This window comes from Lotus japonicus, chromosome 4 (assembly GCF_012489685.1).
Source record: "Lotus japonicus ecotype B-129 chromosome 4, LjGifu_v1.2".
Lineage (NCBI taxonomy): Eukaryota > Viridiplantae > Streptophyta > Magnoliopsida > Fabales > Fabaceae > Lotus > Lotus japonicus.
This window is the reverse complement of record NC_080044.1, coordinates 80,774,323-80,797,630: the sequence shown is the minus strand read 5'-3', so window position 1 is coordinate 80,797,630 and position 23,308 is coordinate 80,774,323. Positions and strand designations below refer to the sequence as shown.

The window sequence follows — 23,308 nt, the reverse complement described above, 5'->3', positions numbered from 1 at the left end:
CTCTCTTTTCTTCTTATCTCTCTCTTCCTCCACCTCTCTACACCTCAAAATTGAGGTGTGAAGATATAATTATTCATGTACCAATCAATTTTTTTTAAGAAAAATTAGTTTATATTAAAATTATTAAAAAAATGCAAATGAAAAAAAAGTGTGCGAAATTTGGAGTTCAATGCGGTTTTCTCTCTCCTCACATTTGGCGCGAAAATTAGCAGTGGGGTGACTCTGAATGAGTATTGAGTGGGTAGTGATAAACCCTAATTCATGAAATTGAAATTGGAATAACAACTGTGGTTTTGATTTTGGGGATTTTTCCTCTTTCGAAGGCATGGATTCGTCCCCTCCCTCAAAGCGACGTCGTCAGAGCAAAGACGGCGAGGTTGAAGCATCAACGGTTCAAGAGATGTCACCGGTGGTGATCTTCGCTCACGGTGCTGGTGCTCCTTCCTCTTCCGATTGGATGCTAAGGTCACATTTCCCTTTTGTTTCTTTTTTCAATGTTGAATCTGGTTATGGCATTTTTGTGTGAACGCTGTGTCACTGTTTTTGTGATAGATGGAAAACTATGTTGAAGGAGGCTCTGCATGCTGCTGATGTTGTCACTTTTGACTATCCTTGTGAGTTTCTTTGGCTTTCAGAAATGTTTGAACTTTTAGCTTCAAATTTAGTGATTACCAATGCTTACATTATCTAGGTTTAACATTTATTTTGAAAAACATGATCTGGTGTATTGCTTGTGTTGTTTGATGTGGAGCATTTCTGAACTCTTAAAGCGAATCTGACGGGTTTTCTATTCGCTAGACATGGCTGGTGGGAAAAAGAGGGCTCCTCCCAAGGCAGAAAAACTGGTGGAGTTTCACGCGAATATTGTAAAGGAAACTGCAACTAAGTACCCTGGTCATCCCCTGATACTGGCAGGAAAATCAATGGGTTCAAGGTGTTTTGTAGTTTTTTAATTTGGTTGGGCTGAGGATGCCCTTATTAGGATTGTAAGCAAGATATTATATGTGACATGATGTATCTTGTATTTAATTCATTGTAGAGTTGGATGCATGGTGGCTAGCATGGAGGACATCAAGGTTTCTTCTGTAGTATGCTTGGGCTATCCGTTAAAGGTTTGATGCTCTTTCTGATAATCTCATGCCTATCTCTTGCCTACAGAATTAACTGATTGCATATTCTTTTTGCTTCTTTTATCTTAGGGTAAGGGTACTGATTTTTTTTCCCCCAAACTATTTGTTTATCTTTAGGGTATCCTCCTTTCCCCATTTGTGATTTTTTTCATATTGATAATACAGCTTCCTCTTATCCGATTGTTGATTATTATAGTATTAGCGATGAATCTCTGTTCTTATAAGTTGCCTTTCTTTACCATTTCACTTCATATGTCAGTTTAGCCTCGGGTTTACTCTCTTAATTTTCACTTGGTCTTAATTTCTACTCGGTTGATGAAAATGTCCTCCTTGCAGCGTGTGGTGTGGAGCTTTGAAGCCAATAATCTTTACTAAGACACTCAATTAAATAATTTCCTTTTAATTTTGTCCTGGCTTTCTCCTATCAATCTATAACATGCACTTGTGATACTCTCAGTTTTTTTTTTGTCTAAGCAATTGTTGGCATGCCACACTTGAGCCATTGGTACATTGGTTTTCTGTTTTTTTTAATGAAACAGAGATGCCATTACTACTGAAGTACAGATCTTAAATAACATAACTAGGAATTACATTAATTTAGTTGCGGATGTTTCAGGGAATCAATGGTGCAGTTAGAGATGAAACACTGTTACAGCTAAAAGTTCCTACAATGTTTGTACAGGTAGTTTTTTTTTTTCCAATTTCTGTCAGTATTGTATTCTATACTGCTCTCTCCTAATGCTAGCCTCTTTTGTGTGCATGGTGCAGGGCAGCAAGGATGGTCTCTGTCCACTTGAGAAGTTAGATGCCACTAGGAAGAAAATGAAAGCAGTTAACGAGCTGCATGTCATTGAAGGTGGTGACCACTCTTTCAAGATTTCTAAGAAGCATCTGGAAGCAAATGGTTCGACCCAACAGGAAGCTGAAGATGTAGCTGTGCAGGCCATTGCCGCATTCATTTCCAGATCTCTTGATGGATGATGAATGACGCACCATTTGTTGCTTCTGTAGTGTATCAAGGTTTGTATATATAATTCGGTGTATTTTGCTCGGTAGTAATTTAGGTCTTGTTCTGGTTAGTGGGCTATGACTATGTTTTTTGATATTTTCCCCTTGTTAGCAGAGTAGACATATGAATTCGTTGCTAACAGAACTGAGAAACCTACCTGGTGAGGACATGGTTAGTTACATAGTTTAACTAAATGCTATTTTATATATCCGAGCTAGGCTACATAGCAAGGGTACTGTATTATCCGATTGTAGAACGGGCCAGTAAAAATATGCAAACTCTATCTATTATTGGTCATGACTTACACAGTCAAGTGGAATATTGGCATTTATTTACCCCAAATATTTTGAGTACAAGAATGACATCATAAAATCATAAAGACACTGTTTATTTGTGAAGATGTTTTTCCTTTTAGTTGCATCCCCTTTGCAGCTTCTGGTTTCATCAATTCTGCAGGCGCATAAAAGAGTTAAGCAAGAAATCTCATCATGAAACAAATTAAATCTTGTTCTAACCCAATATGCATGCATTTAATGTAGAATATTTTTATTTGCATGAGATTCTTTCTAGAATAGACTTGAGAACTCTTCACTTGCCTTAATCTTTGGGCACTTATCAGTCTTTGGGCACTTGTCAGTCTTTGAGCGCTTGTCATCATCACTTTCACTGTCACTGCTGCTGCTGCTGCTGCTGCTGCTTCCTTCATTGTTATGGCGGGACATGCCATTCTTAATCCTCCGGAATATATTTGTTTCCTTCTTATTGTTAACCTCTCCAATCTTCCTGGCATGAGGCCCAAAGCACTTTGTGGTCGTACCACGAGGAGAAGGAGGGTCCTCTTTGGTTTGGGTGATTTGAGCTTGGACCACACAAACTGTGATCTCGGTTTTGGTCACACCATGCTTCCTGTCGCGTTGGGTCTGAGTCTGACCATGTGTCTCTGTTTTGGAGCCACTGTTGCCATGCGACTCAACCTGAGTTTGGCTGAAGTGTTGAATTTGATTTTGGTTACTGCCATGGCGGGCATGGTGTCCTTTGAAAGCCTTGCTAGTTATCTCTGAAAGTTTTTGGCCGAACGAGCTGTGTTGGCTTTTGGGTTGGCAGACTTCAATAGTTGTAGTGGGTTTCTGAGCCTGAGCAGAAGCCATTGCAATTGTTTATGTTGCTCTACTCTGATTTGTTTCCTTGCAGTTGCATGGTACTGCGTTAAGGGCCTTTTATTGGCACAGCAAGAGTGAAGCTCCTTCACTCTTTCTATAGTGGAAAAATAAAATAGCCATTAAATTATGCTCTGCTCGAAACATGGCCTCTGTTAAAGTAGTCTTATCATTTTATCAACAAAATGGAAAACAGAACTTATTCTCTGGGTCCTTGCAAAACATATCAAGAAATAAATTAAATGAAAGAACCTAATTTGATGGCTTTAGCATCGTAGACTAAGACATCTTGAATCAGTTCCTACGCATTATGTGGACCAAGAATTTTAGAAAAGAAAAACTGATAACATTTATGCTGAAAACAACTCATGGCATATTTGCCATCAATTTAATTTTTTGTTAGTTAACTATCTACGCATCTTAACATTGCCCAGTAGTGGTTGCTTGCTGTGAGAATGATATTTTTGGGGTTAAACAACAGGGTTTAGGATTCCCCTCAATCTTGTTTGAGTCGGTAGGATGTGGACGCAAAACTCTTCCTACCAAATATTTAACACAGCTGCACTCACTAAGACTCGAATCTGAGATATATGCTTATGTAGAATGAAATGTGATAGAAGTGAATGTAGAATTTCACGTGTAATGTCAAGAGTTGAGGATTATCTCAAGGCTAAGCAAGTTGTGATTCTCTGTCAATGACAAAAACTAAATGGTGTTCTAAAATTGTTCAAAATATTTCTTCTAACGTATTAAGAATTAAAAACTGTGATTAAGTTTTGACTAGTCCAAATTATAAATTAAAGATGTATGAAAAAAAATCAGAATACATCAGAAAAATTCAACAAATAAAGAATTACTCCATAAGTTTTATTGTGTGTGTGATTTTAATCATAATCTCAATTAATTCAAGGCAGCTAAACAAGTATTATTAAACATCTAAATCTTTGACATTTAAATACTCTTATTTGCTTTATCTTTCTTATAAAAGAACTTGAATTGAAGTAACCTGTAACCATCAAGTCAAACCTCTAAAAGAAAAAAAAAATTATTGATTGTTCCAACTAGCTGAAATCTTTGCTTAAGCTTGATCATTTACTACCAGCTGATCTACATTGCTTAAGATATAATTTATTAAGTTATTATATATTTTAAAATTATCTTTCATACTTTTGAAAAATGAAAAATAGAATTAATATTTATGGTAGATGATATCTCAGTAATATAACATGTATAAACATAAATACTTAAGAGAAATTTAATCAGGATTAATATTTAATAGGACATGAAAAGTTTATAAAATAAATTAGGTATAAGCAGCAAGTGAGTGTCATGGTAAAAATAAAAGTCTACTCTGTAAAGAAGAAAAACTTTTAAGATTCACTCTTAATACTATCAATAGCAGAACATGGTCTCTTCAATTTTGGTATAGTATAAAATTTTCAAGTTATCATTTGTTTCTGTGTTGATAAATCATTAGATAAGTTTATATATATAGAAGAATTAACCCTAAAACATCTGATATTGTAACATTCACCTGAAGGCACACCACCCTCCAAGACAATTATATAGAATGATATGTATTGAAATAATAGAATAATATGCCAGTGGATATGACTGCAATTCTTCTTATCCTCAAAAATCAAATTCAATACAGTATATCAGTTCATAATTATGATAATCTTTTACCGTATTCATTTGTGGTTAGGAATTTTTTTTTGCCATGTCTTAGAGTAATGATTTGTCAAATTAATTATGCAGACGCACGTGGTATAAGTTGTGAACAACTACTGGTAGAATATATCGATGACCTAATATTTTGTGTGAGTGCTGATTACTTAGACATACGATTTGTGTCTGACATCCTTTGAACATACTGACTAGTGGCGATTTTTACAGCTTGATCATATACAACTTGATCTTTTTTAATATACAGTTAGTCAATTACTCCCACTTTTACATAAGGTTTAGCAGAATATATCAGAGTCATGAGAGGCAGATTGCTGATAAATTGGCCATAATATATTGAGATTTCAAAGAGAGAAACCAAAATAAAGCAATAACTTATTTTAACACCAAACAGTTTTATTCATAACAGTAAGATCGAGATAGTACATGCATTTGTTTTTGGTAGGTCTCAAACTCAGAGTTGCACCATGACCAGAGGTACAATGGTTTATTTTCATCAGAATACATAGATTCTTATTCTGAAGGTACGTTTATATAGTTAATTCACCGCACACTGAGTTGCGAAGTCTGATCCTCGAACTCCATTTATTATTTTTAGCACTTCTGCAAGCCCTTCAGTTGTAGTAGTTCTGCATTTACACACACAGCAAAGTGTTAAGAGTTAAATTGAGGACAATACATACATGAGAAATTATGATTATAGCATCAGGCCAATTTAAGAGTTGAAGATTGATTAAAATATTCATGTCTATTGCAAACATAGACTTGATTATAACTGTCACTTGCCTTCCTCCTTGAGCAATTTTCATTGTCGCTGTCACTCCCACTCCCACTTGATAGAATAGGAATGTTATGACTATTCTTCCTGTAATTATGTTGTAATCATGCTAGTCATATTAGGCATTAGTTTGACTTTAACCTATTCATTTTTGTATATATATTGAATGACTATCAATGAGAAAGGTACCAAATTATTTCCATATTCTTCCTATCTTACATGGTATCAGCTTCCTAAAGATCCTACCCTAATTCTTCCGCTGCAGCCGTCGCCGTGCTCTCCGCACCGCCGCCGCTGTCCTCTGCACTAGCCGCCACTGTGCTTTCCTCTCCAAGCACCACCGCCGCCGCTGTGCCTCTCACCCTCATTCTTCCCTCGCGCGCGCTTGGCCCACTACCTCCGCCGCACCTCCCAATTCCTCCCTTCTCCACGCGACCGGCCCACTGCCTTCGCGTTTTCTCCCTCCTTCCTTCTCCGTCGCCGCTGTCTCTGCAAGTTCACAGCGTCGTCGTCCTCTTCGCGAGTTGTTCCTCTCTCGCAGGATACCAGCGCCGCCGCCTCCTACCGCCGCGCCGCCACTGCCCCTCGCACCGACGACCGCCACCCTTGCCCGCAGTCGCCGCCGCCCCTGGTTGCTAGCCTCTCGCGCCGCCAGCACACACACCCCGATCTGCGTTTCACTTGAACGCAAACCCGGGTCCAAACACCCATCACGACCCGACCCGGATCTGTTTCCAGCGAACCAGACCGAACCGGTTCGCTCAGCCCGGTTTGGCCAGACCGTCCGGTTCAGCCACCAGCAGTTAAAAAAAAAAAAAAAAAATCTTATTAATTTTTTCTGCTGATTCTCATGGCTGATTCCACTTCCATCGATGCTTCCTCCACTCCTCCGGTGGTTGCCTCCGCAGCTCCTCCTCCGGCCCCGCCGGCCAAATCCGATTTTCACCCGGCCCTGACCGTTTCGAATATTAGGAATAACATTCCTATTATTCTTGACGTGAAGACTGACCGCTATGGCACCTGGGCGGAGCTGTTCCGCATTCATGCTCGTTCTCACAGAGTTTTGCATCACATTGTCCCTACTGCGGACAAACCACCTCCACCGGTGACTGATCCTGCCTATGAGCAGTGGGCCACTTTGGATGCTACGGTCCTTCAGTGGATTTATTCCACCATCTCTGTTGACCTGATGACTACTATCATGGAGCCTGGCTCCATTGCCTTCACTGCTTGGACGCATCTAGCGGATCTGTTTCAGGACAATCAGAACGCTCGTGCAGTCACCCTCGAGCAGGAGTTCTCTACTGTTCGCATGGAGGCATTCCCGACCGTCGCTGCCTACTGCCAGCGTCTGAAGACGCTTTCTGACCAGCTTCGTGATGTTGGTGCTCCTGTGAACAATCACCGTCTGGTTCTGCAGCTCATCTCCGGCCTCACCGATGCATACAGGGGTATTGCTACTTTGATCCGTCAGAGCAATCCGCTCCCCTCCTTTCATCAGGCTCGCTCCATGCTCACCTTAGAGGAAGCCAGTATGGCTAAGATGAAACCCCCTGAGTCTCATGCTGCCTATGTTGCTACTCAGCCGCGTTCTTCGGATGCCTCTTCTCAGAGTTCTGATCGCCGGACCTCCAACCGTTCACGATCCCACAACTCTAAGGGTCGTGGTGGGAATCGTGGAAACGGTGGAGGATCCCGCAGTGGCACCTCTCAGGGCTCCTCTCCTCCGATGCCTCCTCAGCAACAGTACTTCCCCTACCAGCATTGGGGATGGGCTCCACCTCCATGGGCCATGCCTCCGTGCCCATATCCTACTTCTCAGTGGACTCGTCCTCCTGCTCCTCCTCGGCAACCTGGCATTCTGGGCCCGCGTCCTCAGGCTTATGCTGCTTCGGCCTCCTCCGTGCCCACTGATCTTGCCACTGCCATGCACACCATGACGCTTGCTCCTCCAGATAGCACCTGGTACATGGACACTGGAGCATCATCTCATGTAGCAGCATCACCAGGTAATCTCACGTCTTATTCTAATTTGAGTCATCTTAATCAGAAACTGTATGTTGGTAGCGGACAGGGTATTCCAATTCAGGGTTCTGGCCACACCACCCTACCTACATCTTATAAAACCAAGCCTTTGTCCCTTTCCCATGTCTTGCACACACCACAAATTGTTAAAAACTTAATTTCTGTGCGACAACTCACTACTGATAACAATGTCTCTGTTTGTTTTGACCCATATGGTTTTTCGGTTATTGATTTTCAGACGGGGATTCCACTCATGAGATGTAATAGTCCTGGCGACCTATACCCAGTCACTCCGTCTTTTCCATTTGCTGGAATAGCTCAGAGTCTCTGGCACAGTCGTCTTGGTCATCCCAGTTCTTCTGCCTTGCGGTATCTACGTAGTAATAAGTTCATTAGTTATGAGCTTTTGAACTATAGTCCGGTTTGTGAGTCTTGTGTGTTTGGCAAACATGTTAGGTTGCCATTTGTTTCTTCTAATAATGTTACTGTGATGCCTTTTGACATTTTACACAGTGATCTATGGACTTCTCCTGTTTTATCGTCCGCTGGTCATCGATTTTATGTTTTATTCTTGGATGATTTCACGGATTTCTTGTGGACGTTTCCTTTAAGTAATAAATCTCAGGTTTTTGAAATGTTCACCTCTCTGTCAAATCAAATCCGCACGCATTTTTCCCAAACTATAAAATGTCTTCAATGTGATAATGGGCGGGAATTTGATAACAAATCTTTTCATGATTATTGTGCTGCTAGTGGTCTTATTTTCCGTTTCTCCTGCCCACATACATCATCTCAAAATGGCAAGGCAGAACGCAAAATACGCACTATTAACAACATGATTCGCACTCTTCTCGCTCATGCGTCTGTTCCTCCGTCCTTTTGGCATCATGCTCTTCAAATGGCTACCTATCTACTCAACATTATTCCTCGCCAAAATCTGTCCAATCTCTCTCCCACTCAACTTCTGTATCGTCGTGACCCATCTTACACACATCTTCGCGTCTTTGGTTGTCTTTGTTATCCATTGGTTCCATCCACTACCATTAACAAATTACAACCGCGTTCCACCCCGTGTGTCTTCTTAGGGTACCCCCTTCATCACAGAGGTTACAAGTGTTTTGATTTGTCGCACAGAAAGGTCATTATTTCCCGACATGTCATCTTTGATGAGACTCAGTTTCCCTTTGCTAACCTGACTCCCACACCTTCCTCTACCTATGAGTGGCTCTCGGATGATATTCATCCCTCTGTTATCCACCGTTGGACTAATCAAACTCCTTCCCCAGACCTTCAGCCTACACCTGTAGCCCCTTCAGCCACGGCTCCACCACCCACATCCACGGCCTCCTCATCCTCTACTTCAGATTCCTCCCCCTCATCTTCTACACCTCAATCCCCACCTCAGCCTGCCCCTCCTATTCGCACCATGGCCACTCGCAGTATGCGTGGTATCTACAAACCCAGAAAGCTCTTTAACCTTTCTGTTACCATTGATGATCCCACCATCTCACCTCTTCCCAAAAATCCTAAGCTAGCTCTTTCAGACCCTAATTGGAAATCCGCCATGCAGTCTGAATTTGATGCTCTAATTAGAAATAATACTTGGGATTTGGTTCCTCGACCTTGTGATGTCAATATTATTCGTTGCATGTGGATTTTTCGTCATAAGACGAAAGCTAATGGTTGTTTTGAGCGTTACAAAGCTCGTCTTGTAGGTGATGGCAGGTCACAGATTGCAGGTGTGGATTGTGATGAGACTTTCAGTCCTGTGGTGAAACCGGCTACCATTCGCACAGTTCTCACCATTGCCCTTTCCAGGTCTTGGCCCATTCACCAGTTAGATGTTCAGAATGCCTTCCTCCATGGTGATCTGCATGAGACGGTCTACATGCATCAGCCCTTGGGTTTCCGTGACCCCAATCATCCTGACTATGTATGCCGCTTGCGGAAATCTCTTTACGGGTTGAAGCAAGCGCCTCGGGCATGGTACCAGCGTTTTGCAGACTATGTCTCCACCATTGGTTTTCAGCACAGCACCTCTGATCACTCCCTTTTCATTTACAGACGAGGCTCTGACATGGCTTACCTCCTGCTTTATGTTGATGATATCATCCTCATCAGCTCCTCTCATAACCTTCGCAAATCTCTCATGGCTCTTCTCGCCTCCGAGTTTGCTATGAAGGATCTGAGACCGTTGAGCTATTTTCTGGGAATTGCCGTCACCAGACATGCAGGTGGACTTTTTCTCAGTCAGAGTACCTATGCCCGTGACATCATTGCTCGAGCTGGTATGGCCTCGTGCCATCCTTCTGCCACTCCAGTTGATACCAAGCAGAAACTCAGTACTTCTGCTGGTACTCCGTGTGATGATCCTACTTTATATCGGAGTCTTGCTGGTGCCTTGCAGTATCTCACATTCACTCGTCCAGACATCTCTTATGCCATTCAGCAGGTTTGCCTTCACATGCATGCCCCCCGCACAGAGCATATGCTTGCACTGAAGCGCATCCTGCGTTATGTTCAGGGCACCTTACAGTTTGGATTGCATCTTTATCCTTCTTCTATCGAGAAGCTTATTTCCTACACCGATGCTGATTGGGGTGGATGTCCCGACACACGTCGGTCTACTTCTGGCTACTGTGTGTTTCTGGGTGACAACAACCTCATCTCCTGGTCATCCAAGAGACAACCCACTCTTTCCCGGTCCAGTGCTGAGGCTGAGTACCGGGGCGTTGCTAATGTGGTTTCTGAATCGTGTTGGCTACGTAACCTGCTTTTGGAGCTTCACTTCCCTCTTTCTCAGGCTACTTTGGTGTACTGTGACAATGTCAGTGCTATCTACCTATCCGGTAATCCAGTCCAGCATCAGCGCACTAAACATATTGAGATGGACATTCACTTTGTTCGAGAGAAGGTCGCCCGTGGTCAGGCGCGTGTTCTTCATGTTCCCTCTCGTCACCAGATTGCGGACATCTTCACCAAAGGTCTCCCTCGAGTTCTCTTTGATGATTTTCGATCCAGTCTCAGCGTTGGCGAACCTCCCGCTTCGACTGCGGGGGTGTGATGGAATAGGAATGTTATGACTATTCTTCCTGTAATTATGTTGTAATCATGCTAGTCATATTAGGCATTAGTTTGACTTTAACCTATTCATTTTTGTATATATATTGAATGACTATCAATGAGAAAGGTACCAAATTATTTCCATATTCTTCCTATCTTACACCACTGTCACTGCAGTCACTGTTGTGACCAGAAAAGCCATCCTTCATCTTGCCAAACAGGCTTTTCTTGTGCTTCTTCTCTCGGAGTTTGATGCCACCAGCAGCGTGAGTGCCATAGGTTTTGCTGCTGCAATTACCATGAGTTTTGGAGGCTAAATGCCCTGCAGACTGGGAAACCACCTCTGTGCTAAAGCGTTCGGTTTTGGAGTAACCATTGTTCCCCCCATTGGAGTGGCCATGGTTCCCTGTGTAGCTCCCATTGGAGTAACCATTGTAGCCCCCATGGGAGTGGCCATTCTGCCCTGTGTAGCCCCCGTTGGAAAGGCCATTGTAGGCTCCATTGGAGTGGTCATTCTGCCCTGTGTATCCCCCATTGGAAAGGCCATTGTAGCTTCCATTGGAGTGACCATTGTAGCCTCCATTGGAGTGGCCATTCTGCCCTGTGTAGCCTCCATTGGAAAGGCCATTGTAGCCTCCATTGGAGTGGCCATTCTGCTCTAGGTATCCCCCATTGGAAAGGCCATTATAGCCTCCACTGGAGTGGCCATTTTGGCCTGTATAGCCCCCATTGTAGCCGTGATTGGAGTTGCCATGGTGCTTATTGAGGATGTCAGCTACCTTCTGCCCATATGAACCGTGCTGGCTCTCGCAGGTTTGTTCACAGGTTTTGTAGCACTGAAGTGATGACATGATGATAAATAATAAAGGTGTTGCTCTGTTTTGCTCTGTTGCTGCTGATGTTTGTAAGATTAGAGTGTGAGCTCTTATTTATAGAAGGCTTGATTGAGTTGTCGTTACATGGCTGAACAAACTTAGAATCTCGTTTTTCTTATTGGGTTGAGTATACTAATTATATTGTTGTCTTTTTTTTATAAGAATATTTTTGTATTATTATTCAGTCATGTCACCCATCTTTTCATCATTTTTGCCCACCGAATATATACCAAATTAATTTCGTTCGTAAGAATAGAAAAATATTTAGTAGAGATAAGAATCCAATATATGTGCTATGTCAAAAAGAGTCCAATATATGTGTGTGATGCCATGTTTGGGAATGTTGAATTGGGAGTCCCTTGCCACGTGCAATTCTGCACCCTTGCGTTTCAGAAAAAAATAATGATTGATGAATATTCCATCACTTTTTTATATATTCACACCAAACATTATTTTCTATTTCAATTCAGTCTTTTTTTTCCTATCACTCTTCTTTTCTTATCACATATTTCTCTTTTTTTTTTATTCTTATCTCACTGTTGGTGTGGTTTGAGTTAGAGTGTGAATAAATCTTTATTCTAATCCTTTGGTGAGCTGCGCATAAGAAATGGTCATTATTGGTGTTGAGGACAGGATTCTTGATCCAATCCCTATTGGCCCACTTCATCTTAGCCAAATTCGCCTTGGCTCAAACTGCTCGGTCCATTGAGCCGTCCAATACCAAACCACGATATGGGTCGAGTGACTCCACTGACTCCATCATGAGTTAGAGTCTTAGAGATAAGGAGATCTTCATGCTCTCAAATCACTCCCTTGATATGTTCAAATTTTTAGATAAAATGACAAATGAATGTCACACCTTTGCTTATAAATAAGAGATCATCAATCACTATTGAGGTATGTACACCTTTCATGTATTGTTACTCTAGTCAATTATAACTCGCTTGAGAGTCGTTTTTGCAAGTGACCTTGCTGCTCCAATCAATCACCTTGAAGTTTACTCCACCAACACAGCCGGGAGTTCTCGACTACCCGAGGGAATGCGAAGAGAACTAATCTATACTTTTTACATTATTTTTCAAATAATTAGAGTATGTATTTTGGGTACTTTATGAGCACACATTGACCTAATGTTTATTTTTGTCTGTTTGTAAGCAATAAACTTCTAAAACTATTGATTCCCGAAAACAATAAGCATCAACAAGTTTTTTCTTGGAGATGGCTAACCACAACATATAAGTTATTTCTTAGAGTTCATTTATCTTGGTTCGGTTTTACTTCGTTCATGCACAGTTGTTTTACGCTTGCTGTGTGATATTCACAGTCATGCTTAAATTTTTTAAGTTGATTGTTCAGCAATTAACATAGAGTTTTTTTTTATTATGATATGCTTTGTGGTCTCGTTGAATAACTTAATCCCTTTTAAGGGTATATGTTAATCTAATTCCTTTTCATGCGTTTTGGTCATGTATATAAAATTCTATTTTTACTTACATATTTTAAATTTATATTAACATACTTATATTTTATTTTTATTTTTTTAAATCTCATCTCATGGTCATTCCTGTATTTCTATATTGTTGAATACTGTTAGTCTGTTACTGTATCCAAATTCCATATAACATGTATTGTAGTTCATATCCGAGCCAGAGCTATGCAATGGCAGCTTTTAAGATGTTGCTTTCTTCCTTCCATTTATTATTACCAGCATGCATGTAAGAAGGTAAGTAGGGGTATCATATGTTACAACTCTTGAGTCTTGACATTTTAATCTTCAATAAATCATTCCTTGGAAGAACAGGACTTATCATTAAGACATTAACCAATAATAGTGACCCTTCACTATTCGAAGGATCTCCTAATTTTTTTTCCATACATACAAGGTTTAGGGGAGTGTGTCCAAGTCAATAAAGCTTCATTCGCATCCAAAAATCACCCACATTTAGACATTTAGTGAGAGATAGAAATAGAAGAGAGAAATAATAAATGAGAGAAGTAAAATATGTGAAAATCAGATAAACAAGAAAGTGAAATGTGGAAGAATCGAAATGCTATCCAAGTCATGTGAAGCATATACTGTTGATAAATAGGACGTGATTTCAAAGAAGAAGAAAAATTGAGCAATAACTTATTTTAACAACAAACAGTTTTATTCATGATAGGAAGATCGACTTTATATTATAGTACATGCATTTGTTTTTGGTAGGTCTCAAACTCAGTGAGTTGCACCATGACCAGAGGTACATTGGTTTTTCCATTATTAGAAGACATAGATTTTTATTCTGAAGGTACTTTTACGTAGTTATTTCACCACACATTGAGTTGCGAAGTCTGATCCTCGAACTCCATAGTACATCTGCATGCTCTTCAGTTACAGATGTTCTGAATAGAAACATACAGCAAAGTGTTAGGAGTCAAAATTGAGGACAATACATGCCAATTTGAGAGTTTAAGATTTATTATGCAAATTAACTTTTGTTTGGTTGATTAGTTATTCTATTGCAAACATAGATATGATTATGAATGTTAGTTACCTTCCTCCTTGAGCACTTCTTTTCATCGTCGCTGTCACTCTCACTGCTGCTGCTGCAACTGCTGTTGTCATCACTGCTGTGACCAGATAAGCCATCCTTGATCTTTCCGAACAGGTTTTTCTTGTGCTTCCTCGTGGTGCTCCCTTTGTGCTTGGTGCCACCAGCAGCGTGAGTGGTTTGTGTTTTGCTGCAACTGAGTTCAGTTTTATGAGCTTTGGTCCCTGCAGACTGGGAAACAACCTCTGTTTTGCTGCAGCGTTTAACTTCGAAGCCCTCTTTGGAGTGGCCATGGTTCACTTTGTAGCCATCCTTGGAGTGGCCAAGGTGCCCTGTGTGGCCCCCATTGGTGTGGCCTCCATTGGAGTGGCCTAGGACTAGGTGCCCTGTGTGGGCTCCATTGGAGTGGCCATTGTGCCCTGTGTGGCACTCCTTGTCCTTGGAGTGGCCATGGTTCCCTTTGAACAAGTCAGCTACCTTCTGCCCATATGAACCGTGCTGGTTTTTCTGTTGGCAGGTTTGTTCACAGGTTTTGTAGCACTGAACAGAGGTCATGGTGTCAAAAAAGGTGCTGCTCTGTTTTGCTTTGTTTTGTTGCTGCTGATGTTTGTTAGATTTGAGAGTGAGCTCTTATTTATAGAAGGCTTGATGTTGATGGAGTATTGTGACATGTGTGAAAAAACCTGGAATCTTCTTTTTCTTGCTGGGTAAAATAAAATAACAATTTTGTTGCATTATTATTCAATCATGATACCCATCTTTTTATCATTTTTGCCCACTGAATATATGCCAAATTAATTTCGTTCGTTAGAATAGAAAAAATATTTAGTAGAGATAAGAATCCAATATATGTGATGCCCTATTTTGGGAATGTTCAATTGGGAGTCCTTTGCCACTTGCAATTCTACACCCTTCCGATTTAGAAAAGATCATGATTAATGAATATTCCTTTGGTTGAGATGCACAGAAGAAAGGGTCATTATTGGTGTTAAGGATAGGGTTCTTGGTCCAATCTTCTCGGTGGCCGAGCAGTCTATTCCCAAGCCAGGGGCTCGGGTCGAGTTGGCTGAACTACAACTGCCTTCTTCTCGAGTCCAATATAAGGGAGAATCTTCATACTCTTAAATCACTCCTTGAATATCTCAATCTTTTTAGATAAAGGGGCAAACAAACATAAATAAGAAATCACCAGTCACCACTGAGGTATGCACACCTTTTGTATATTATTATTCTGATTGATCATAAACTCACTTGAGCGTCACATTCCCCATTTTGCAGGTAGCCACTCATCCCCTCCAATCAATCAAAGCTTGAAGTTGAGTCTATTTACGCAACCTGCAGGGCAGATCGACTATCCGAGCGAAGTCGAACGAAACAATTGGTTGGATAATGTTCTCAACTAATTCGCGCAACCCATATGCATAGGTCGACCCAAGATTTGGATCTTCTCATATGACTTGACAATGTAAAGTGGAATATTGTATCTGCTCTCTCATCTTAAATATGTAAAGGGTCTTGCTCTTCCTGAGAATAAATAGACTTGGATAACCTCCTCGGTCTCAACGGTGACAGAGCAATGTGAGTGGCGGTGAGAATGCAGCAGTGCTGGTTGCAGGTGTCAGGGGTATGTGCAGAGAACGCTCTAACACTCAATTTAGTGTGAGAGTAAGGAGAGAATCAAGAGCTTTAGAAGAACTCAATATGAAATGCTAAGAATTAATAACAAGCTATGTAAATGGACAACTGAACTTGTATTTATAGGTCAGAGCTTATGTTAAATGTATCTACAAGTTTATGAGAAGTCCTTAAGTGGGAGCTTTGGAGCACATGGTTGGCTTTGCTCATCATGCTTTGTTCGTTGCACCTCGGCTTAGTGCATGGTCGCTCGGACACTTGTCGGGGGTGATGTTCCTTCACTTGGTTATGTTGTTCACCCGTATGGTGCCTGCTTAATTGTGAGTCTTTTGGGTCAGCTACATGCCTTTGAGCCTTTCGACTTAATTAGTAGCCGACCGGAGCAGATCCTACATATTTAAGACATGTGAAGAGAGAGATAAATATAAAACTTCAACATGAAGGAACATGAGAGTTTTTCCATGAGAGAATCTTCTATTTGTCGACCCATGACTGCATGACACTTTATTTTTGGAGACTTACTTAGTGTTGGGTACTTGTAGATACGCACTTAATAACCCTTTTACACATTATTTTTCAAAATAATAAGAGTAGTTTTGGGTACTCTTTGAATACACATAGACCTAATGTTTAGATTTGTTTTTCGTAGACAATAAACTCTAAAGACCATTGATTATCCAAACAATAAGTATCAACAAGTTTGTTCTTGGTAGGTGGCTATCCTAACCACAACATATAAGTCATTTCTAAATTCTAAGGGTTCATCTATGTTGGTACTTTCTTATTTCCCCGTGCACTTTTGTTTTACGCTTCTCACGTGAATGCACTGGCATTCTTGAAATCTTCACTCTTACTCTCGATGAACTAAATTTAGAGGCTATGATTGTCACTAGTAATAACTAGGAAGATTAGCGTCGTCAAAGTGTTATATTCACAGTCATGCTTATGTTTATTCTTTTATGTTGATTGCTGAGCTATTAACATATAATTTTTTATTATGATATGTTTTGTGGTCATGTTGAATAATTTAATCCCTTTTTAGGTTACATGTTCTGATTTTTTGTTAATTTTACTAGAGCAGGGTAGACTAGGTAGTGAACCTTGAATAAATTAAAATCTTATCCGGGTCATAAGAAGCACCGCTTTTAAATTGGACATGATATAAAGATTACATGGAAAGAAAAAAACAAAAATAGAGCAATAACTTGTCTTAACAACAAACAGTTTTATTCATAACAGGAAGATCGAGTTTATATCACATAGTACATGCATTTGTTTCTGGTACATTGGTTTTTTCATCAGAATATATAGATTCTTATTCTGAAGGTACTTTTAATTAGTTTATTTTTTCTATATTTATTTATGCTGGATATGAATCACCAGTTCACCACACAATACACACAATTCTGAGTTGCGAAGTCTGATCCTCGAACTCCATTTATTATTAGCAGTACATCTGATCATCAGTCACAGTAGTTCTGCATATAAACATACAGCAGCAAAGTGTTAGGAGAAAATTTACGGACAATACACACATGAGAAATTATAATTATTATAGTCCATAAGTCATTTTAACTTTACATATAGGTTTTAATTGCTTGATTGTTCTATTGCAACATGTATTTGATTGAGGCTTATTTGGTTACCAGTTTCATTTTCTATTAAGTGTGTTTATGTTACTTTTTGTGAACAGAAGTGTCTCTTAATTTTCAGCATTCATACTTTCTTATCCGTAATGAAAGTGGTCTAATTATGAATGTTACTTGCCTTCCTCCTTGAGAAATTTTCATGGTCGCTGTCACTCCCACTGTCACTGCAGTCACTGTTGTCGTCACTGCTGTGACCAGAAAAGCCATCCTTGATCCTGCTCAACAGGCTTTTCTTGTGCATCCTCTGTCCGTAGTTGCTGCCACCAGCAGCCATATGCATTTTGCTGAAATTGCCATGAGTTTTGGTGGCTAAATGCCCTGTAGACTGAGAAACCTGTTAGAATTTTATTCTAATTTGGGCTTATATTGATTGATGAGTTTTGTATTTGATTATAATGAGTTGAATGTTACCTGATATATTTGTCCTTGTGAGCCCATGTGTTAATGTGATCCTTGTGGGTTATTTCGGGAATCGCCATGTGGATATAAGTTTATTGGGTTGAGCCCAATTGACAAGTGTGTGTAAGCTTTTGTGTAGGGCCCAATGGGCCTAATATCCATGATGGATGGACATTAGGTTTTCCATGTTTTATTAATAGAGGGCAGGATCCCCACTTGACTCTGATGTTCTTTAACGGCTTGTGCTCCATCGAACGGGTCAGTTTGCAAGAGACGAGAGATCAAGTGGAAGATCTTGTTCTGTCGCATACAGTTGTGCTTGCTTCCGCAAATCAAAAGAAATATCTTCAAGAGAGAGGTACACAATTTATCCTCATTTTTATGGTGTTCTAATTGCTAATATTGATCCAGTTAATTTGTAATTCCTACAAAACCACCTCTGTTTTGCTATAGCGTTCGGCTCTGTAGTCTTCTTTGGCGTAGCTTCCATTGTTCCCTTTGTACCCATCATTGGAGTAGCCACCATGGTTCCCTTTGTAGCCCTCAATATTGGAGTAACCATTGTGCCCTGTGTAGCTTCCATTGGAGTGGCTATTGTGCTCTGTGTAGCTTCCATTGGAGTGGTTATTGTGCCCTGTGTAGCCCCCAATAAACCCCCCATTGGAGTAGCCATGGTTCCCTTTGTAGCCCTCATTGGAGTAGCCACGTTGCCCTGTGTATCCTCCATTTGAGTAGCCATGTTGCCCTGTGTAGCCTCCACTGGAGTAGCCATGTTGCTCTTTGTAGCCCCCATTGGAATAGCCATTGTGCCCTGTAGCTGTATACCCCCCACTGGAGTAGCCATTTTGCCCTGTGTAGCCCCCATATGAGCCTTGCTGGAAGCTTTGTTCAGAGGTTTTGTAGCATTGAAGTGAGGCCATGGTGGCAATAAGGGTGCAGGGTGCTACTCTGTTTTGCTCTGTTTTGTTGGTTGATGTTTGTAGGATTTAAGTGTATATATAGAAGGCAAGAAACATGTTTATTGTCTCCTTGGGGGAAATTGTGATGTTTTCTTGGGAAAACATTGGCCTTTAACCATAAGATGTTTTGTTCTTTTTAAGGAACGATGTTTAATATAAAACATGTTTACATTCTCCTTGGGGGAGATGTTGATGTTTCATGAGAAATGTGAAACATGTTTATTTTCTCCTTGGGGAGATGTTGATGTTTTCTTGGTGGAAAACATTTGATTTTACATTTGAAAGATGTTGGTTTTCTATATGGAAGTTTCATGAGAAACTTGTTTGTAATCTCTTGGCGAGATTGATTGTGTTTTCTTGGGAAGACACAATGTGGATCTATACACGATAGCATGAAAATGATGATCACATACTATGCTATGTTGTGTACCTACACTGCACACTTGTGTTATGATCATGTTAATGAGATTGTTGGTTATGTAGTTATAGGTGAACTAAACTTGGAATAGTTTATCTTTGCTTATGGCTCTTAGCTAATGATTTTGTTGGCTGTGATGGTCATGTATTTTATGATGATTATATCAGGTTGTTTATGTGGCCACAGTTGTTCAACTCAAGAGTCGTTTTTTTTTTAAAATAGAATTTGAAAAATAAATAGAACTCAATCAATATCGCCCAAGTGGGAGAATGTTAGAATTTTATTCTAATTTGGGCTTATATTGATTGATGAGTTTTGTATTTGATTATAATGAGTTGAATGTTACCTGATATATTTGTCCTTGTGAGCCCATGTGTTAATGTGATCCTTGTGGGTTATTTCGGGAATCGCCATGTGGATATAAGTTTATTGGGTTGAGCCCAATTGATAAGTGTGTGTAAGCTTTTGTGTAGGGCCCAATGGGCCTAATATCCATGATGGATGGACATTAGGTTTTCCATGTTTTATTAATAGAGGGCAGGATCCCCACTTGACTCTGATGTTCTTTAACGGCTTGTGCTCCATCGAACGGGTCAGTTTGCAAGAGACGAGAGATCAAGTGGAAGATCTTGTTCTGTCGCATACAGTTGTGCTTGCTTCCGCAAATCAAAAGAAATATCTTCAAGAGAGAGGTACACAATTTATCCTCATTTTTATGGTGTTCTAATTGCTAATATTGATCCAGTTAATTTGTAATTCCTACAAAACCACCTCTGTTTTGCTATAGCGTTCGGCTCTGTAGTCTTCTTTGGAGTAGCTTCCATTGTTCCCTTTGTACCCATCATTGGAGTAGCCACCATGGTTCCCTTTGTAGCCCTCAATATTGGAGTAACCATTGTGCCCTGTGTAGCTTCCATTGGAGTGGCTATTGTGCTCTGTGTAGCTTCCATTGGAGTGGTTATTGTGCCCTGTGTAGCCCCCAATAAACCCCCCATTGGAGTAGCCATGGTTCCCTTTGTAGCCCTCATTGGAGTAGCCACGTTGCCCTGTGTATCCTCCATTTGAGTAGCCATGTTGCCCTGTGTAGCCTCCACTGGAGTAGCCATGTTGCTCTTTGTAGCCCCCATTGGAATAGCCATTGTGCCCTGTAGCTGTATACCCCCCACTGGAGTAGCCATTTTGCCCTGTGTAGCCCCCATATGAGCCTTGCTGGAAGCTTTGTTCAGAGGTTTTGTAGCATTGAAGTGAGGCCATGGTGGCAATAAGGGTGCAGGGTGCTACTCTGTTTTGCTCTGTTTTGTTGGTTGATGTTTGTAGGATTTAAGTGTATATATAGAAGGCTTGATTGATATATGGTTACATGGATGAACAAACTTGGAATCCCCTTTTTCTTGTTGGGTTGAATAAAATAGCCAATAAAAATATTATTCAATCATGCTACTGCTACCCATCTTTTTATCAGTTTTGCCCACTGAATATATACCAAATTAATTTCGTTCATAAGAATTAAAAATATTTTCCAAGGATGATGGAGAATCCAATTTTATGGGATGCCATGTTTGGGAATGTTCAATTGGGAGTCATTGACCAAGTGTGATTTTACTCCCGATTGGTAGATCACAAAACAATATCTGCAACTATAAATACCACTTTTTCAATATATATCTCTTTCAATCACATTATACCATTTTCACATCTATTATTTAGGTTGTTTAAATGATTTATGATAAAGTTTAGGTTAAATAACTCATTATCTAATCACATTAAAGATAAGTGAGTTGAAATTTCTACATTTTATTTATTAATTTATTTTCAACTCACTTATCTCCAATGTGATTGGATGATGAGTTATTTAACCCAAACTTTATCATGGGTCATTTAGACAACCTCATTATTTACCTTCATTTTCTTCCTAACACTTTGGTGTACACCCAAACATTATTGATTCTACCTTCCGTTTATGAAAAAGTATTGATTAATGAATATTCTTCTGGTGAGATGCACAGAGAAAATGGACATTATGAATAGGATTCCTGACCAGCTCTGTCTCCATTTAGCCTTGTCCTAACATGCTCACCCCAAACAAGACTTCAAGATTAAATTGCGATATGAGTCAAGTTGGCCCAACTATAACGGGCTTCATCTTGAGTTGGAGATATAGGAGAATCTCATCGTCCTGAAATCATTCCCCATGCAAACTTTCTATATATGTTACTTTGGTCGATATAAAAAAGACTTGAACATTGAAGTTTCTTTTGTAGGTAACCTTCGCCACTCCAACCAATAAAAACTGGAAATCCAATTCATCATCACAATCATAAGATCAAATCGACTATTCGGGCAAAGCCAAACAGAACATGGAAAAACAAAGAGAACGCAACATAACCTTGAGTTGCTTGAGACATCTCATTGTTGATCGATCCTGATGTCATCACTGGCAAGACTCTCTATCACTGGTCCAAGTTTGAGTCTGTCTCCATCAAGACTCTCAGCCAACTCTGTTGTGTCCAATCCTCTACCACAACACTGACTCCACTTTGAGTCTTTGATAACATCCTCTCCACCCCACAATTGGGGATCTGACATGGCGATGGAGATTGCATCATCTCGACTTAGGTGAGCGATGATTTTAGAGAAACCGCGGCGGAGAAGCATTGAGAGAATTGAGTTCTCTTGTGGGAATCGTTCTCCCTTATGCGGATGATCTCTCCTGAGAACAAAGGAAATGGTGTCGGAACTGTTTCAGTCAGATGAAAGAAAAATGTCCATGAGAAACGTGAAATGAAAGGGAGAAATATGGTGAATATGGAAGAACATGAAAGAAGATGAAAGTACTTACTATGAGAATGATTGCAGGAAGTGAGATTGAAAGGGTTTTAGATAAAAGAATAAGGGAGACAATGCTCAGGAACGCCAATTAAATTTGAAATTTTCCTAATGATGACTTATGCAAATGAAACGTAATTGGGGGAAAATGAATGACTCGTATGATTTTGGGGAACATGGGTCGGAAAAAAGAATGACACGAGAAGAAATTTACCAAAATGGTCTCGTTTTGGGTGGAATCTGCTCAACTTCTTTTGTATATTATAAAATTATCACTAAATATTATTAGTTTGATCAAACAATTATTAATTGTATTCATTCTCATTTTTCTCAATCTCATATAATGATTTTCCTTGATAAAGTGATTGGAATACACTTCTAAAAAATTAATTTGATTTTTTTGTGAAAAGATCAACAGACATACAATTATAATTTTTTTAATATGTTTATGTAGTGGGAGATACATTTTGTAACATGTTTATTTTTTTCTTGTCTTTCATGGATGTCGTCATCTGTTTGAGAAACAATTGCATGTTTATCCCAATAATGACTTTCTCGGATAACATTATATTTTAAGCATAAGTGATTTTAAAAGCATGTGTTTAAAGAGCTTGTACAGAATATGATTTATACACGAAGAATGCAGAATAGCGAGTAGAGTAGATTGACGATAGTGAGAGTATATATTTTATATCGACTACCATGAAGAAGAGTGAGGCAAAGAGAAGAATCAGGGTAGATGGCAACAACCATAAGTCACGTAAGCAAGTCTCTTATATTTTCCCTCATTCTTTTCAGTAATCGAAAGTAATGATAGTAAAGGGGCCAAACCAAACAAACCACGCGGAATGAGATTTGAATATTCTCCGGTCCCATCTTCTCTTCATAGGAACTCTAGAAGTTTTAATCTTCAATCAAATCATTGCTTGGAAGAACAGAGACCCTACTATCATTAAGACATTAACCAATAATAACTTCACAAAGTGAAGTGGACTTGGTCAGCATTCTACTGGTTAATGGTCTCAGCTGAAAAACTCGTTTTCTTAGTCAAACTTGGACTTTCAACTCTCCAATACTGACTCTTTTCCATTGCTTTCTTTGTTTGCTACTCATAACAACAAAGGATGTAACCCTTTAAATACAAGGCCTCCAATTCCTTCATTCAGCA

General features: G+C 39.9%; 5 protein-coding genes across 11 annotated transcripts; 1 reads left to right on the top strand and 4 right to left on the bottom strand.

The window, feature by feature from the left end:
- The first annotated feature begins 218 nt into the window (after positions 1-218).
- On the top strand, positions 219-2,268 carry LOC130714332 (uncharacterized). The gene is made up of 6 exons (XM_057564231.1): positions 219-465; positions 553-614; positions 799-934; positions 1,040-1,112; positions 1,747-1,812; positions 1,899-2,268. Exons 1-6 carry the CDS (start codon positions 326-328, stop codon positions 2,109-2,111), a joined length of 690 nt encoding a protein of 229 aa, XP_057420214.1. The 5' UTR covers positions 219-325; the 3' UTR covers positions 2,112-2,268.
- Positions 2,269-2,409: 141 nt separating this feature from the next.
- On the bottom strand, positions 2,410-3,436 carry LOC130714333 (uncharacterized). The gene is made up of 2 exons (XM_057564232.1): positions 2,736-3,436; positions 2,410-2,589 (listed from the first exon to the last, which is right to left on the bottom strand). The coding sequence occupies exons 1-2, from the start codon at positions 3,285-3,287 to the stop codon at positions 2,584-2,586; spliced, it is 558 nt and encodes a 185-aa protein (XP_057420215.1). The 5' UTR covers positions 3,288-3,436; the 3' UTR covers positions 2,410-2,583.
- A 1,885-nt stretch (positions 3,437-5,321) lies between these two features.
- LOC130714573 (hyphally regulated cell wall protein 3-like) lies at positions 5,322-11,786 on the bottom strand. Of its 3 annotated transcripts, none has more exons than XR_009011343.1 (2): positions 5,950-6,038; positions 5,322-5,611 (listed from the first exon to the last, which is right to left on the bottom strand). XR_009011343.1 is itself a non-coding variant. In XM_057564478.1 (2 exons), exons 1-2 carry the CDS (start codon positions 11,697-11,699, stop codon positions 5,597-5,599), a joined length of 705 nt encoding a protein of 234 aa, XP_057420461.1. In that variant the 5' UTR covers positions 11,700-11,786; the 3' UTR covers positions 5,344-5,596. The 3 variants fall into 3 exon arrangements, 2 of the variants coding, with proteins under 2 accessions (XP_057420461.1, XP_057420462.1); XM_057564478.1 differs by lacking the exon at positions 5,950-6,038 and adding an exon at positions 11,010-11,786 and having other exon boundaries at positions 5,344-5,611; XM_057564479.1 differs by lacking the exon at positions 5,950-6,038 and adding an exon at positions 10,980-11,781 and having other exon boundaries at positions 5,347-5,611.
- Positions 11,787-13,851: 2,065 nt separating this feature from the next.
- Positions 13,852-14,874, bottom strand: LOC130716002 (highly reducing polyketide synthase gloL-like). Its single transcript, XM_057566176.1, has 2 exons — positions 14,258-14,874; positions 13,852-14,105 (listed from the first exon to the last, which is right to left on the bottom strand). Exons 1-2 carry the CDS (start codon positions 14,807-14,809, stop codon positions 14,091-14,093), a joined length of 567 nt encoding a protein of 188 aa, XP_057422159.1. The 5' UTR covers positions 14,810-14,874; the 3' UTR covers positions 13,852-14,090.
- Positions 14,875-17,094: 2,220 nt separating this feature from the next.
- On the bottom strand, positions 17,095-23,274 carry LOC130711261 (dormancy-associated protein 2-like). Of its 5 annotated transcripts, XM_057560805.1 has the most exons (3): positions 17,950-20,741; positions 17,657-17,863; positions 17,095-17,367 (listed from the first exon to the last, which is right to left on the bottom strand). In XM_057560805.1, the coding sequence occupies exons 1-3, from the start codon at positions 17,974-17,976 to the stop codon at positions 17,353-17,355; spliced, it is 249 nt and encodes an 82-aa protein (XP_057416788.1). In that variant the 5' UTR covers positions 17,977-20,741; the 3' UTR covers positions 17,095-17,352. The 5 variants fall into 5 exon arrangements, 3 of the variants coding, with proteins under 3 accessions (XP_057416788.1, XP_057416786.1, XP_057416787.1); XR_009010634.1 differs by lacking the exon at positions 17,657-17,863 and having other exon boundaries at positions 17,950-23,274; XM_057560803.1 differs by lacking the exon at positions 17,657-17,863 and having other exon boundaries at positions 18,375-20,706.
- Between the last annotated feature and the right edge of the window lie 34 nt (positions 23,275-23,308).

What these genes read in the sequence shown, in the direction of transcription:
- LOC130714332 (XM_057564231.1), top strand. Translation starts at nt 326, where the DNA reads ATGGATTCGTCCCCTCCCTCAAAGCGACGTCGTCAGAGCAAAGACGGC. An exon ending in TCTTCCGATTGGATGCTAAG is followed by an intron (nt 466 to 552) that starts GTCACATTTCCC and finishes TTTTTGTGATAG; the next exon opens with ATGGAAAACTATGTTGAAGG. An exon ending in TGTCACTTTTGACTATCCTT is followed by an intron (nt 615 to 798) that starts GTGAGTTTCTTT and finishes TCTATTCGCTAG; the next exon opens with ACATGGCTGGTGGGAAAAAG.
- LOC130714333 (XM_057564232.1), bottom strand. Translation starts at nt 3,287, where the DNA reads ATGGCTTCTGCTCAGGCTCAGAAACCCACTACAACTATTGAAGTCTGC.
- LOC130714573 (XM_057564478.1), bottom strand. Translation starts at nt 11,699, where the DNA reads ATGTCATCACTTCAGTGCTACAAAACCTGTGAACAAACCTGCGAGAGC.
- LOC130716002 (XM_057566176.1), bottom strand. Translation starts at nt 14,809, where the DNA reads ATGACCTCTGTTCAGTGCTACAAAACCTGTGAACAAACCTGCCAACAG.
- LOC130711261 (XM_057560803.1), bottom strand. Translation starts at nt 18,857, where the DNA reads ATGGCCTCACTTCAATGCTACAAAACCTCTGAACAAAGCTTCCAGCAA.